Below are 15431 nucleotides of genomic sequence, written 5' to 3'. Positions count from 1 at the left end.
CCCAATGGAACTCAAGTTTGACTTTAGAGCCCATGGTCTCAGGCACCATACCACACCCCGTTGTGCTCCTATTAGGTAGAGATAATTAGGTTCATACTATTTTACAATCTGCCTCTTTTTCACTTAATATACCACAAACATTTCTCCATCAATCATCTCTTCATGGCTGCCTCACATCCCATCATTTGGAAAATCCAGGGGTCGTTTCATTAAGGGGGCTGTCTCACATAGGGTCATTTCCTTTATTTAAACCAACGCATCACTTGGCTGGAACATAGAGTATTTCAAAAGTTGTTTTGCAACAACTTCTCTTTCACTAGGTTGTTTTTATGATATTTTAAAATATTTTTCTTCCCAGTAAATAGGTAATATGACCCATTCCCCATGTTTATCTAATTGTTTCAGACAGTTCCATGTTAAAGTCACTAACACATCCTCTCAAGTGCCCCTCCTCTGGCCACCCCTACCCAATGCACACATATAACAGAGTTTGTGCTATGCAACCGCTCAGCCTAAATTCTAAACAAACCTTTTACAGCGCCATAGAAAAGCAATCAGCACCAAATTTCTTCCCCAAGGACACACTCAGCACAGGTATGTTTGGTGTGCACTTCCATGCTGAGGAGACTGGAACCCAGCCATTGACTCTCAGTTATGGGGGAGTCACTGGAACTCTCATCTAAAAGACGAACACCCCTACTCCAAAGGACAAGAAGCAAAACACAAAACAACCGAGAAATAAATGATGGGGAGCGAGGCAGACAGAGAGGGAAGTTAATTTTTCACAGTGAAATCTCTAGAGCTATCAAGATTGAGTGGAGAAAACACAGAGATGACATGATAAAACCAATCAGTGCTGGAAAATCTACCGCAGGAAAAAAATAAGTCGCAGAATGACTCTGCTTAAGTCCTTGGGAAAACTGACAAAACTGGACTGTGGACCATAGGTTAGATGAAAGTATTTTATCAATGTTAAAGCTGCGAATCTTGATAACTGTACTGAGGGAATGCAAAAGATTATCCTTGCTCTTATGAAATACACAAGGAAATATTAAGGGGCAAATGCATTATGTATGCGAGAGAGGGAGAGAGAAAATACGGCAAACTTGAAAAACTGGTGAATCTGGATGTGGGCTGTTTGGAAGTTCTTTGTACTATACTTGAAATTTTGAAATGTTTTGTTAGCTTGGAATTACTTTGAACTAAAAAGTTAAAAAAAATGTAAACAAGGACCATCTTATTCATCCTTCTACTTTTTCTCCCACTTAGCAGGCCTTGGATATGTTTGTAAAATGAAAGCTGGATGAGAAAGAGTATGGGATTAATGGGATCTTGGACTCACATTTGGTCCCGCCCCACTGACGGAGTTGTCCATCTTTGTATGTTTCTGAGTCACATTGGAAGCAGTTGTGTTGGCTCATCAGCCTTTGGCCTCCTGCAGCTGTTGGCACCCGGCACAAAGGTGGGTCTCCTGAAGTCCAGCCTGTGCTGTATGACGGCAGGCTGCCAAAGGAGGGCTGGCACAGGGAAAAACTGAGAGGCAGGGCAGGGGGATGAAGCACCACTGAGCCAGCCGTCTTGGGTGACACTCACCCTTCAGGAGCCTCTGCTGTTTTCAGAGAACAGAGCTTTTAACAGCCAGTAGCAGCCTTACTTTCATTTTCAGGACGTAGCCATGAAGTCACTGAGAACGCACTATGCAAATTATCTGCACCCCACAGCCCTGGAGCACGCAGTCACAATCTATTGGAGGGAGTGGGTGGTAAGACAGCAAGGGTCTTCCTCACTGCTTTGCATACCTCAGTTTTCTTGCATAGCTTCCAACTAAACATTGTTGATTTCTAGCAATATTACTCGAATAACTGGAGATGTTATCAGTGGCATTTTTCTCTTAAAAAACATCTATTGTGACAAACATGATATGATCACATTGCAGTAGGCTACCACTGCAGCTGATAACATCCACGCCCACATGACGAACGGCATGTACCAGTGGCCCTGTGATCACTGAACCATGACTCATCACACCAAGAAAAAATAAAAAGGATTTTACTTGTCTGTTTCCAGAGAACAGAGCTTTCACAAGAATTTCCTGGACAGAAAGAAAAAACCCAGGACGGAGGCTCCCCATGAGCTGTTGTGGTCACGTGAGTGACAGCAGTCAGCCTCTCTCCTGTGGCCCAGCGCAGGGCCATGATCCTCTGCTACCTTCCTGCTAAGCGCCTCAGACCCATACAGGAGATCAGAATTGGCCAGCCCAAAATGCGTCTCTTTGGCTTAATTATTTTTGAGGACAAAAGATTCTGAAGGAAACTTTGACCTTCCCCCTAACTGCTTAAATGAATTCAAGAGAGAAGGCCTGTCCCCAGGACAGGCCATCACCATAGATAACTCTGGGTATAATAAACTGGGAGGCCCATAAGCCCATTCTTATCAAAGTTCTCTCTCTCAGGTCACATGGTCTGGAGATGGCCCAGCAAACATTTATTTATCAAACATTTACTTTTTCACCCCTACGTGAATTGCCTTCCTCCCCTTCGAAGTCCCAAACTCCTACCCGCAACACCCTCCTTTGTCTTTATCAGAAGATGGTATTTAAGGTGGCAGCCTCAGCCTTTTTGGTGAGTTACTGAGTTTTCTTAGGTTTCTCCAATGTATACATATTATTAAACTTTGTTTGATTTTCTCCTGTTACTCTGTCTGATGTCAATTTATTTCTTAGACCAGCCAGAAGGACCCGGAGGGTAGAGGAATTGTTCTTCCTTGCCTACACCCACCTTTGGAACTGAGCTGTGAAAGTCAGATCTCCTTTGGGAAAAGCAGGTGACTCCCACTGTAGAATGTTCCTGAAATTAACTGAATTCATTCTGACATTTTCAGGAGGTGGCACCATTCCTAATGCTGTGAAAATAAAGGGAAAACATTTGTAACTTTTTTCCTCAAAGGGGATGCCCAAACAAATGACCATACACTACACTCAGGTCTCCCCTAACGCTCCAGGTCTTTAAATGGGCATGTGGGTGAGAGGCAGACACATGGTAACTGTGCTGAGGAGGCTGGGTTTTATTTGAAGAGCCACGGGAAGAAATTGCTGGGAGGGGTGGTGGGGCAGAGAGCAAGAGGGAAGTGGGGATGGATGAGGGAGACGTGGATTTGGGTGGTGGTAGAAAGCTGTGAGGGGCTGGGTAAGTGGATTTTAGCTCTATTTCCAGAGGTATAAGCTCTAGATTTCCCAATAGCTGGGTGTGGAGAAGCAGAAGTTAATATCCATTCCTGGCTTAAGCATCTGATGCCCTGATTGGGGCTGGGGGCAGGGAAATCAAGAGTTCCATTTAAGAATTTGCATGGGATCTGAGATGGGGGAGAATATTCAATTAGGAATGTCAGAGACAGCTGGAAGAATGAGCCTGGAGCCCAGAGGGCAGATCTGAGCTAGAGATACAAATCATTTTTAAACTTTTAAATAGAAAATGTCAAACATACACAACGGTAGGGAGAGTATAATAAACCACCACCGGCCCATCACCCAACTAGTGCCAACAGAGTTTTACAGTTGAGAGCCACTGGTCTATAGCTGATATTTAGTGCCAGGGTTCTCCTGCTCTCCCCCACAGGGAAACGGTAGGGGAAGAAGAAAAGCGGGCTCCGGCAGGATCTATATAGATATCTGGGAGAGCCTGAGGACCCCAAGTAGAAACAGCGTGAGAGGTAGGAGGAAACCCGGCGAGTGTGGTACCCTGGAAGGCCAGGGATGAGTTCATCAGCAAGGAAGGACGGGTCCATTGTGTTGTTTGAACCTGGGCAGGCAATTTAGAGGAGTCCAGAAAAGGTTTCACAGGATTTAGAGCTCAGAATCCACACAGCTGCGGAGTTGAGGAGCAGAATTCAGATCCTGGGGTGCTGAGGGCTGAATGGGAGATCCTGGAGACCCGATCAGTGAGCCTATGGGGTCCACTCGGGGGTCCCCCTTGGGGCCATCGCGGCCGCGCGTCGTAGCCAAGCGCACCTCGCCGGGCCTCCCGGTTCCCAAGCGCACCCCGGGTCCGGACGCGGCGCCAAGGTGGGTCGGGGTCCCTGGGCCGGCAGTCGGGCCTGGGGAGGCGCGCGGACGAGCCCGCGCCCCGGAGATCGCCCGGAGCCCCCTCCCCGCAGACCCCTCACCTGACACCAGGAGGCAGCCGCCCAGCCAGCTCCAGAGGCTCCGTGCCATGCCCGCGCCGGGAGCCCAGGAAGGCACTCCGGGGGCCGCCGGGCCCAAGCCCCGGTGCCCGAGCCGGAGAGCGCCAGCCCGGCCCTCCCGCAACCAGTTCCGGGAACCTGCGTGTGGCAGGGCGATCCGGGGCCCCGCCCCCTGCGGCCCCGCCCCCGGGCGCTCACCAGTGTCCGGCCCCCCGCCGGGGTCCTCTTGCGCCCCCGCGTGCCCTGCTCGAGAGGTCGGTGTCACCGGCTTGGCAGAGGGCGACGCAGAGGAGGAAGGGGACCTTGCCCCTCCCTCCGCGGGAGTGGAAAACACCGCTAGTAAAACAGGTTACAAAACTGTGCGCACAGTGTCCCGATTTGGGGGACGCCCGCCAACATTAAATGCATGCTTTGAAAGGAGCGTACAAATTAAATCCATACACCGCAGTGCCAACCCGGAGGCCATGTCTGGGTGGTGGAACTCTGGGTGCTGGTGGGTTTCCTTTACGCCATTCAGTATTCCCAGGTTTTCTCCAGTGAAGCAGCACGGCCCCTATAATTCTCTCTCCCCACATGTAAAATGATTTTCAGGCACTCTATCAGCAAATCAAGCTGCAGAGGGTCTTCTTTACGCCCCCGTCCCCCCCCCCCGCTCCCCCTCCCCCCCGCTCCCCCTCCCCCCGCTCCCCCTCCCCCCCGCTCCCCTTCCCCCTCCCCCTCTGCTCCCCCTCCCCCCTCCCCCCTCCCCCTCCCCCGCAAGGGATAAATAACACAAAACCAAGTCATTTATTTGGTAATAAATCGTTTCTCTCACAACCCTGCTGAGAAAGGTTGAATTTCCTCTTTTTTTTTTTTTTGGCTCTGTGGTGAGGGGGGAAAACCAGAGCAGGGTAAGAACAGGGTGATGTAACCGCCGGCTGACATTGACCTAGAACACTCTACGTGAAAGAGCACAGGCGGCGGACGGAACGTGCCCTTGCTCCCTGTAGACCACTGCACAGAGTTAGGGTGGGCCCTGTGCAAACCCGGAGATGCCGGCAGAACCGCAAATCTGCATATATACGCTCTGTGATGAGAAACAACTCCGGAGACATTACCGAGTTTGTATTAAAAAGTGTATTTGTAGTATCCTTTCCCAACCTCCAACCATTATACAAAATTTAAAAATACACACACACGCCCATAGATAAAAGCAGCCATAAAAAGGTTATCCCAGAAGATCACTCTGGAAATCCTTCAAAATATGATCGATGCATTCAGAGGACTGAGAAATGGACTTCGTGTATGATAAGGTCCCTTTCCTACGGAATTTTGTTAGATTATTATCAAATAACAGCTCCCTGTGTCTCAGCCCTCTCCTTTGAGTTCTTTTAGAGCAATTATAAAAGAAATCTATTCAAAGTCCTTGAACTGGGACTCATATAATTTTTGTTTTCCCCCTTTTGAAGGGGCCCAGAAGAAAGATCTGAGAACCCTGCTCTTGGGGTGAGGGGTACGGGAGGGAGTCTGGGAGCCCCGCAGGGTTGCAGTACCTCCACCAGATCCTTTATTCCTATGTGTTTTCTAATATTTCTCCTAGCAGCACAGGATCTTGGAGATTACCTCGTCCAATCCCCTTATTTCATAAATGAAGAAATTGAGGCTCAGAGAAGCCAAGTGCTCTGGGTCACACGGTGAAATGGCAAGCAGACCCTTCACCCCAGTCCTTGTGTTGTTTGCTACATGCTCTTCTAGAACTTTCCTTCCCCTTTCTACCCCCAGATTCACAGGAACTGTAGTCAGGTGCAGGACATTTGGAGTCAGCACATATAGCACTTCTTAAATTGTTGAACAGGATCTCTGGGAATTTTACGCCTTATTGCTTCTGAAGACCTAGAAGCACATTTGCATTCGTTCTGTCACTTGCTTTTTCTAAATCTTAAAATACGGCTCTGAGGCTCCAACCCTCTCCCTCATGCAAATGCTTCCTCTTTTAGTCACCCACCTGACACTAGAGTCATTTATGTGTGCCAATCTGTCATCCTCATTCACACGAGGGCTGAGAGTTAAATTCTCAGAGTATGGGCGACAGAGTAGGACATCGGGGAGGTGCCGAAGACTCGGCTGGACCTGCCCTACTTCCAGCTCAGTGCATGTGCTTCTGTTGCCTTGTGAATCCCCCTTCTTTCCCTTCCTCGGCCCTTCCTCCCTCCTCTTTTCTTGCCTCTTTTCTTTCCGGCTCCTTCCTTGAGCCTGCTGGGCTCCACACTGCTGACTGCTCCAGCTATGAACCCTGCTGAGTGTCTTCCTTTTCTCTCCCCACTCCCACTCAGGCCCAACTTAACTATTTCCCAGAAATCTTACAGGGCCCTGGACCACCTCTGAAAACCACAGGGAACCTTGCTCCCTCCACTGGGAAACATGCTGCAGCAACATTATATAAGTGCATGAGAGTAAAGGGAATGGGCATTTTCCCATCAAAGTGTATCACTTTGTAATACACTGTACTGTAAACAATGCACCGGGCGATGCTGTTTCCCACTTCCCCTGCCTCCATAGGGGGAATTTGCATAGATGGCGTCACCAGGAAGAACCCAGCCAACTCTGCAGTCTCCCGCTCCGTCTCTCAGAGAACACTTGCAAACCACAAAGGAGCATCTGGGGGTACAAGGAGAGAGAACCCTGGAGGTATTTGTCAGTTCAAGTTAAATATTTTTGGCTTCATCTCATTATATAACCATCCCCTATGTCAACATCCGACTCGGCAGTGTCGCTCTTTTCAGATGGAGCATCTTCAGGCCAGAGGCACTCCACAGGGGGGCTGGGGAAGGGCAGCTGCATGCCTTCTCCACCGGCCACCAGAAGGCTCGTTTCCATTTCCTCGGCATCCTCTAGGTCCACTGTCTCTTCTGGAATACATGATAACACTGGAGGAACTTCTGGGTCGTCGTCGTCGAGGGTGCTCACACACACAGAGTTTAAATCCACATTGAAGATAATTCTGTCCTCAGTCCCCTCAGTGGAGCAGCTGTCCTCCTCAGGGAAGGGGTCCTGAAGCAGGTTCCTTGTCCTCTCATAGGCCCCATCTGTGCATTCCGACTGCCAGGGGCCAGGCCCTGGTGCCATCAGGGGCTCAGACTCAGCCCCAGGCTGGGGCAGGGAAGGTTCCTCAGGGTCTGGGTCGAAGCAGTCCTCAGAGGAGGCCGAGGACGTGGAGGCCGGACACAGGCCTGTCAGTCCATGCATGGTGTAACCGCCTGCGCTCGCCCGGGGAACAGCTTCATTATCGCTGTCACTTTCATCATCATATGTATAATCCCACACTTTCTTCTTTCTATTGATGTGAATGATCTCCACCAAAGCCACGGCTTCCAATGGCGGTAGCTCGGGAAATACCCAGGCTGACTGGTTACGAAAATTCTTAAAAAAAGAGAGAGAGAGAGATGATCAATTCTGAGGGTTTGTTCTTTATTTTTTGACGTAATAAAACTTACTGAGATTAACTGCACAGCGATGAGGATGGTGACGATGACGACCATCAATACAACATCAACAACAACAACAACAACAATAATAATAGCTAACAGCTATACTACAGTGTTTACTATTTGCTGGGCACTGCTCTTACTACGTTACATGTTGTAATTCGTTTTATCCTCAGGACAAGATATTTCCACATATTGAGGTCTACGGGGTAGCTATGCTGGTTTAAAAGTGATTCAGCTTGAACTAAAGAAGCCTGACTTACGGCCTGTAGACATACATGATACATCTGCTTTAACCGTTAAAGTAAAGAATGCATTAAACACTCTATCAAAATAAAGGAATGCACTCTTTTAAGATAAGAATGCAACCTTCCCCTCCTAAGATGCCAGTATCCGTAAGCCTTCATCAGTATTCCTAAATTTCCTTTCTGGGACAGGGTCACATGGCTCTGCTAATTTGCAGCTGAATATCTCTTTGAAACTTGGATGATTATGTATCTGGGTGTGTTTAATGTCTGTTCTTTGTTCCCAAAAGGTATAAAACTGTACTGGAAATCATGCTTCTCCCGAATGCTTTCTCCCTTTGTGGGGACTGCCTTCCTGGGTTGTAATCCTTACCCTGGCTCAAGCAAAACTCACCTTCTCCCTCTCATCTACAGAATGGTTATTGATTATTTGTCTCGACACTCACAACCGCTCTATGAAGTACACTTACTAGTCTTATCCCCACTTTACTGATGAGAAAATGAGGCAGAGAGGTTAAGGTTGCCCAACGTTCCTGTCTAGTAAGTGGTGGGGGCTGGATCTCAAATGGGGATAGACTTCAATTCTGGATTGCTAAGACATTCTTAAGGAGTGTCAAGGAACTGTGGGTGAGGAGAGACTCTAGGGAGCTGATTCTACTGGGGTCAAAGCCCTCTGGACTGGAGGACCTTAAAGATGATGATGACCCCTTAAGGATCAGGGATGAGAAGAGCAGGGAGATTGGAGCTTCTCTATTGCAGCCCTTGGAAGAAAACGTCTGCAGGACACAGTGGGGTGGGGTGAGGTAAAGAGAACAGGAAGCAGGCTGCATTTCAGTGTATCCAGGTTGACGACAATGGGGCCATTGGTGAGGAGGGTGGTCACGAGATGCCTTTCACAGGCCTGGAATCATCATCAGCACTCTCCTCCTCTCTGTTCTCCCATGCCTGCCTGACTCGACTGCCCAATTAGACAAAACTGCTCTTCCCCTGCTCCACCCAGCCCCAGCCTTGGGGTTAATTTTTCTATTGAGTTGTTCATCTTTTTTCTTATTGATTCATAGGAGCTCTTTATATAATGTGGATGCTAGTTATTTGTCAATTATTTATGTTACCTATATTTTCCCCTAGTCTGTGGTTTATCATTTTACTCTCTTTACGATGACATTTGACAAAAAGAAATACTTAATTTTAATATAAGGAAATGTATCAATTTTCTTCCTTTACGGTTTTTTGCTTTTTGTGTCTGAGAGAAACTTCCTTACCCCAAAGTCATATAGAATCACCTATATTGCCTTCCAAAACTTTAACAGTTTTGCCTTTCACATTACAGTCTTTAATCTACTTGGAACTGATGTTTGTGTATGGCGTGAGGTAGGGATCCAATTTCATCTTCCCCAACATAGATAACATTTATTGACCAGCCAATCCTTTTCCCACTCTCATTTGTACTGGTCATTTTTCATGTTTCCATATGTGTGGGGCAGTTTCTGGGCTCCCCATTTGACTAGATCTTTGTTAATACCTTTCAATAAGGTTTGATAATTTTCTCCACAAAGGGCTTGTAACATCTTCTGTTAGATATCTTCCTTAAAAGTTTAAAAAATAGTTTTTATCACTATTGTAATGGTATTCATTTTTTTTTTAACCGTATGATTCCACTTAACTGTATGATTCCAAGTTCAAAACCAGGTAAAACTAATCTATGTTGTTAGTAATCAGGATAGTGGTTACCCTTGGTGAGGGATAGTGACTAGAAGGTGGCAGGAGAGAAGCTTCTGGGGAGGCTGGTTATACTCTCTTTCTTGATCTGTGCATGAGTTACGTGGGCATGTTGAGTTTGTGGAAGTTCACAAAGCTTTACACTATGACTTGTGGACCTAATTTCTCAGATGTTGAAAAGCAGCTTCATGTTTATTCTCTAGTTGTTGCTAGTGTATAAAAATGCAAGCATTTTTGAACTGATTATTTTGTATGTAGTAACTTCACGAAACTTATTAATCCTAAGAATTTATCTTTAGGATCATGTGAACTTTTGACTTAGCCAGTTGTGTCATCTATCAGTTATCGCTGTCTGTCCCCCTGCTCCCCAGGCTTTAAGCTCCACGAGGGCAGAGATTTTGGTTTGTTTTCTTCAATTCTATAGCCCCGCCACCTAAAACAGGTGGACACATAGCAAATACTCAGAAAATACTTGTTAAATGCAAAAAAGAAAAAAAAGAAGCAGAAGAGAAAAAGAGAAAAGATGCCATTTAAAATTTTTAACATCTATTTTTGATTAAACATATAAACACACTAGGCTTAGAGTCTTCTGTTTTACCATTCCTAGAGTTTTTGCTGAAACACGGAGCAACAATTTTTAATGGAGAAATACCAGACAGACATAAAATAACAACAACTCCAGTCATTACTTGGTGTTCACAGAATAACACACATGTGAATAATTGGCATATAATTTGAATGCATCTTAAGGACGGGAGGAACCCCAGGGAGACCCGGGAGGAGGGTTAATTACGAGTTTAGGTGATTCAGGCAGAAGATTTATCTAGGAGAGGATAAGGGCCTTTACACCTCAAGGCTGCATGAGAAAAATGAGTTGGAGTAGGATTTACGTAAGACCTGAAGCCCAAGTAATGTATGGCAGACAGGAAGAGTTGGAACGAAGGCTGAGAGCAAAGCCTCAACCAAAGACTAAGATAAAAGGCTCTAAAAGATATAGTGCACTGATAGGTAAAAAAACACCCATTCTTGTAAGATAGGGATCATAGTGTAGATGACACCAGCACAGAGCCATCACATCTCAAAAGCAGACCCAAATGCCAGCCAGGTTCAAATACTAACTGTAATTAAAATCTCCCAAAGTACACACACATACACCCAATAAAAAATGCCATCCCCAGCCCAATCCGAACACATAAAAACAACAAGAAAAAGAAGACTACAGTTTTATCAACTGTGGAGGGGTATTTGAACATGTTAACACATTATAAGAATAGGCGAATGAGCTTAAACACAGAAAAATAAGATATTTCTGTGTGAAATATTACAAAACTGATATACAAAGAAAGCAATGGGATATAATGACTAACGATGGGCAAAAGGAGTGAGTCAAAAGACATGAGGTTTTGGAAATATGTAAGATCAATACCCAGATGTGGCTGACTCGTTAAAAACTCTCAGTGGAAAGTGTGGGCCTCGGGGAGCACGGAGGAAACACAGACAAGCAAAGTGGCCAGTTTCACTAATAATTAATACAGACGAGAACAACTAGGTGGGACCATGATACACAAGATAATTGAAAAAAAGTAGTATAGGGGGCTGGCCCAGTGGTGCAGCAGTTAAGTGCGCACGTTTCGCTTTGGCGGCCTGGGGTTTGCTGGTTTGGATCCCAGCTGTGGACCTGGCACCTCTTGGCAAGCCATGCTGTGGTAGGCATCCCACATATAAAGTGGAGGAAGATGGGCATGGATGTTAGCTCAGGGCTAGTCTTCCTCAGCAAAAAAGGGAGGATTGGCAGTAGATGTTAGCTCAGGGCTAATCTTCCTCAAAAAAAAAAAAAAAAGTAGTATAAATGATTCATCAACACCAGCAGAGGTTTTGGAGAAATATGTGCACCTATATGTCACTGCTGGCATTATAAACTAGTTCTTTCTTTTCTTCTTTTTTTTTTTGGTGAGGAAGATTGGCCCTGAGCTAACATCTGTTGCCAATCATCCTTTTTTTGCTTGGGGAAGATTGTTGCTGAGCTAACATCTGTGCCAATCTTCCTCTGTTTCATATGTGGGATGCTGCCACAGCATGGCTTGATGAGTGGTGTGTAGGTCCACACCTGGGATCTGAACCCATGGACCCTGGGCTGCAGAAGCAGAGCGCGTGAACTTAACCACTACACCACTAGGCCAGCCCAGTTCTTTCTCCTTTTATCAGATAAATCCACTTTGTGTATATGTTCCACTGAAGTAATCCAAAATAAGAAGACAATCTGTACAAAAATGTTCATTGCACTATTCCTAATCGCCAAAGAGAGAAGGAAAGGAAAAAGAAATTAATTCAAATGCCTTACAGCTGGGAAATGATTAAGGGAAAAATGATACACTAATAACAATGGAATACTACATGATCATAAAAATAATACAGAGACAAACCGTGAAAAGAAAACATAAAATGCAAAATACACGTTTATAGGGATGGAAAGAACCCAGAGCAATAAAACACCTTAGTGTTTTTAGAAAATGGGATTTTCTTCTGTGAAAATATTTAAGTACATAAGAAAAATTCTTAAGTTAAAATAAAAAATAAAGATAGAACTGAAAGAAAAACTACATACCAAAACTTTGGGGTAATTATTTCTTAAGCATATATAACCAATCCGTCTCAGTGTTATTATGGTGCTTGTGAAGACAGCTGCTATTAAAAACACAGTAATTATTCCTCCTATTTTGGCAGATTCTGATGACTCTGTTGATGAAAAGTTAGATGACTTTATTTCAAAACAAATCCAATAAACAATCACAGGTGGGAATAAATGCACATTGGTTTGGTGGTGAAAGAAGACAGGAAAAGAGCAAAAGTTGGAAAAACTTGTTAAATACAAAAGAATGGAAAGTAATACAAGTATACATTTTTTAAAAAATGACAAAATTTAGTTTTTAAAAGTAAAATTGCTTCCAGTTTATAATTGTCCTGTGATTGTACTGACCAATACGGTAGCCATTGGCCACATGTGACCATTTAAATGTGAATTATCAAAATTGAAAAAAACCCCATCAGTTTCTCAGTCACATTAGCCACATCTCAGGTGCTCAATAGCCACACATTAGAAGGCAGTGCAGGAAGGTGGAAGTGGAAAAGGGGTTTGCCTGAAGAAAACAATGGGGTCTTTATGAGGCTGGACTTGGGTCACACGGGGTCCCCAAATCAGGGTTCTGCAGAACTCACTTTGTGCTATAATGGGTCCCCCTTTAGGTTCTTGTCAAAATTCCTTTTGGAAAATTCCAACCTTCTGACTGAAAACAGGTTTTTTTCATAAGTCCGACTGGACTGAGAAGATCTCAGTAATTACGAAACTAAGCTTCTCTTAAATTTCCAGAAAGACCTTTATTAACATTAATCCTGTAACCACAGCCTCAGGCAAAACAGATACAGGAGAGAAAAAAAGAAATAAAGGTGGATTGCGTTTTAAAAGTCTTTCGGAAAGTTAAGGAATGAACAGAAAGAAACCCAGGGGAGACCCTTGCGCTGTGGGAGAGCGGAGGGTTCAGGAACCCTCGCTGCTTTCTATCAAGAGTGAAGGAGCGTCTTATCAATGACGGTTCTAGAGTCACATCTAGCCACAAAGGCACACACTCATGAGACAAAATTCTTACACGTATAGAGTTTACACTCCTGAAAAGGATTCTGTGAACCCAAGTGATTTCTTTGGAGCAGCAATGATGTAATAGGATTCTGACCCCTGTGTCCTCACCCTGTCTCCCACCCCCAGTAAATCACTTGAACCAGATTTTCCTTTTAGGCTCGGTTCTAGGGAATGTAAACCAAGACACCACCCTATTTAAAACAGAGACCTACCACCCTCTATTTGACATTAGCCTCACTCCCTTCCTGCTTAATTTTTCTCCACAGCGCTTACCATCACTTAACATCCTATGTAATTTTTTAAATCTTGTTTTTCTGTCTCTCTACTGCAAGGTAAGCCCCACAAGGTCAGCAATTTTTATCTGTTTTGTTCACTGCTGCATCCCCAGTATCCAGAAGAGAATCCAGCGCATAGTAGGCCCCCAGTAAATAGCTGTCAAATGGATGAGCACAGCTTGCCCTCAAGGCCTTACTAAAAGAGCCAGCCAGTTGATCTAGGGCTTGCCAAAGGGAAGGCATTTCTCCAGATCTCGGCACTAAAATCCCCCCACGTCACTAGCGCCCTAAGAGAGCAGCGTTCACAGCTGAGTCTGAGGAAGTTAACACCGGTCCCAGGGTGTCCTTCAAGAATCGAGCCCATCCAAACCTGTCTGGTTCCTGGGTCTGGCTAATTGAGGGTAGTTCAGATGGCAAGACTGGACAGTGAGAGAGGCCACGACATCTGGACCTACTTGGTTCCTGAGTTTCAGACAGCAAGAATCGGAACATGAGATATTTGGGTAGTGAGGGATACCTGTACTGTTACTGTCTTGGGGAATGATAAAAGAATGGAGGCTGACTTAATATGCCAAATGATGTGTTCACACCAAGTAAAGAGGAAATGACCTGAGAGCATGCTGTTGCATGACCATTTCTTAGGTGAAACAGAGAAAAGTCAGGGGAGAAACCGCATCAGCACAGAGCACATCAACCTCCAAAGGAAACTGTGTCTTCGGTCAGCCTTACGGTTCACCTTCTAAGTGGGGGCTGAGTTTCAGCAAATCATCATCTGTCCTGTCATATTACTAATTTGAGTTTTTATTGGTGTGATAAAGTGATTTATAATAGGAAATACATAATTGGTCTTTGTCCCCAGTTCCTGGCATAGAGTAACAAAAACCTTTAGAATTTCCTGTCATAAGAGCAAAGAAGGCGAAAGGAGTCTTGTCATTTATAGCAAGCCCCTTTGAACCACACTTGAGTTTATGCTAAGGAGGCGACATTTGGAAAGCCCCAAAGGCTGGGGGCTGGTTGCCAGGGGAACCAACCAACTCCTTAGAGGGTTGGAACTTTCAGCCCCACCCCTCAACCTCTAGGGAGGGTGGAGGGACTGGAGGCTGCTTAATTGCCAACGGCCAAGGATTGAGGCAGTCACGGCTATGTAATGAAGCTCTGTAAAAATCCTAAATGATGGGGTTCAGAGAGCCTCCAGCTTGGTGAACACATGGAGATGCTGGGAGGGTGGTGTGCCCAGAGAGGGCACAGAAGCTCTGTGCTCTTTCCCCCATATCTTGCCCTAGGCATCTCTTCCTTCTAGCTGTTCCTGAGTTGTGTCCTTTTATAAACCAGGAATCTAGTAAGGAAACTGTTTTTCCGAGTTCTGTGAGCCATTCCAGCAAATTATCAAACCCAAGGAGGGGATTGTGGGAATCTGATGTATAGCTGGTTGGGCAGAAGCCCAGGTGACCACTTGGACCTGTGATTGGCATCTCAAATGGTGGTGAGGAGGGCAGTGTTGTGGGACTGAGGCCTTAACCTGTGGGATCTCACGCTCCCTCGGGTACATGGTGTCAGAATCGAGAAAATAGTTTTCTTCCTGAGAAAATAATCAGCGGTGACTGATCCTAGGCCTGATTGCTGTCACCGCAAATTTCTCCCTGTGGAGGAAGGTTCGGGGGTCACACTGTTTACTATTCTGCTGCCTTTGCCACAGAAGGGTTTTCAGCCTTCATCAGTGACTATCTCGTCCACACGGATCAGGCGCCCTCTCAGCTATGAGCTACAGCCAAGCTTCCCGAGAGCCAGGCCACCTCGATGAACCACACCCAACCTGGTTGCCTCCATCCTTTCACCGATTCTCCGGCATGCAGATGCTTCCAGCAACCCGGCCCCCTCTAGCACTCAGCTCCAATAATGGCCAAACTCAGGGTAC

The 15431-nt window shown here is 45.6% G+C and overlaps 1 protein-coding gene across 12 annotated transcripts in view; it reads right to left on the bottom strand.

Annotated features, from left to right (window-relative positions):
* The window catches only part of IFNAR2 (interferon alpha and beta receptor subunit 2), an 87275-nt gene that overhangs the window by 19077 nt on the left and 52767 nt on the right, over positions 1 to 15431 (bottom strand). For 6 of the 12 annotated variants that reach the window (XM_070252557.1, XM_070252555.1, XM_001498235.6 and 3 more), the window contains 2 exons: positions 12213 to 12343; positions 5281 to 7578 (listed from right to left, as the gene is read on the bottom strand). In XM_070252557.1, coding sequence (XP_070108658.1) covers positions 6880 to 7578; positions 12213 to 12343 — 830 coding nt within the window. In that variant the 3' untranslated portion in view covers positions 5281 to 6879. Of the gene's footprint in view, positions 1 to 2777; positions 2902 to 4161; positions 4373 to 5280; positions 7579 to 12212; positions 12344 to 15431 lie in introns of those variants that run through there. The other 6 variants (XM_070252559.1, XM_023630052.2, XM_070252560.1 and 3 more) reach the window with 5 other exon arrangements.

Source organism: Equus caballus, chromosome 26 (genome assembly GCF_041296265.1).
Source record: "Equus caballus isolate H_3958 breed thoroughbred chromosome 26, TB-T2T, whole genome shotgun sequence".
Lineage (NCBI taxonomy): Eukaryota > Metazoa > Chordata > Mammalia > Perissodactyla > Equidae > Equus > Equus caballus.
Note: the sequence above shows the minus strand (reverse complement) of the source record. Positions and strands in the feature narration are given on the sequence as shown.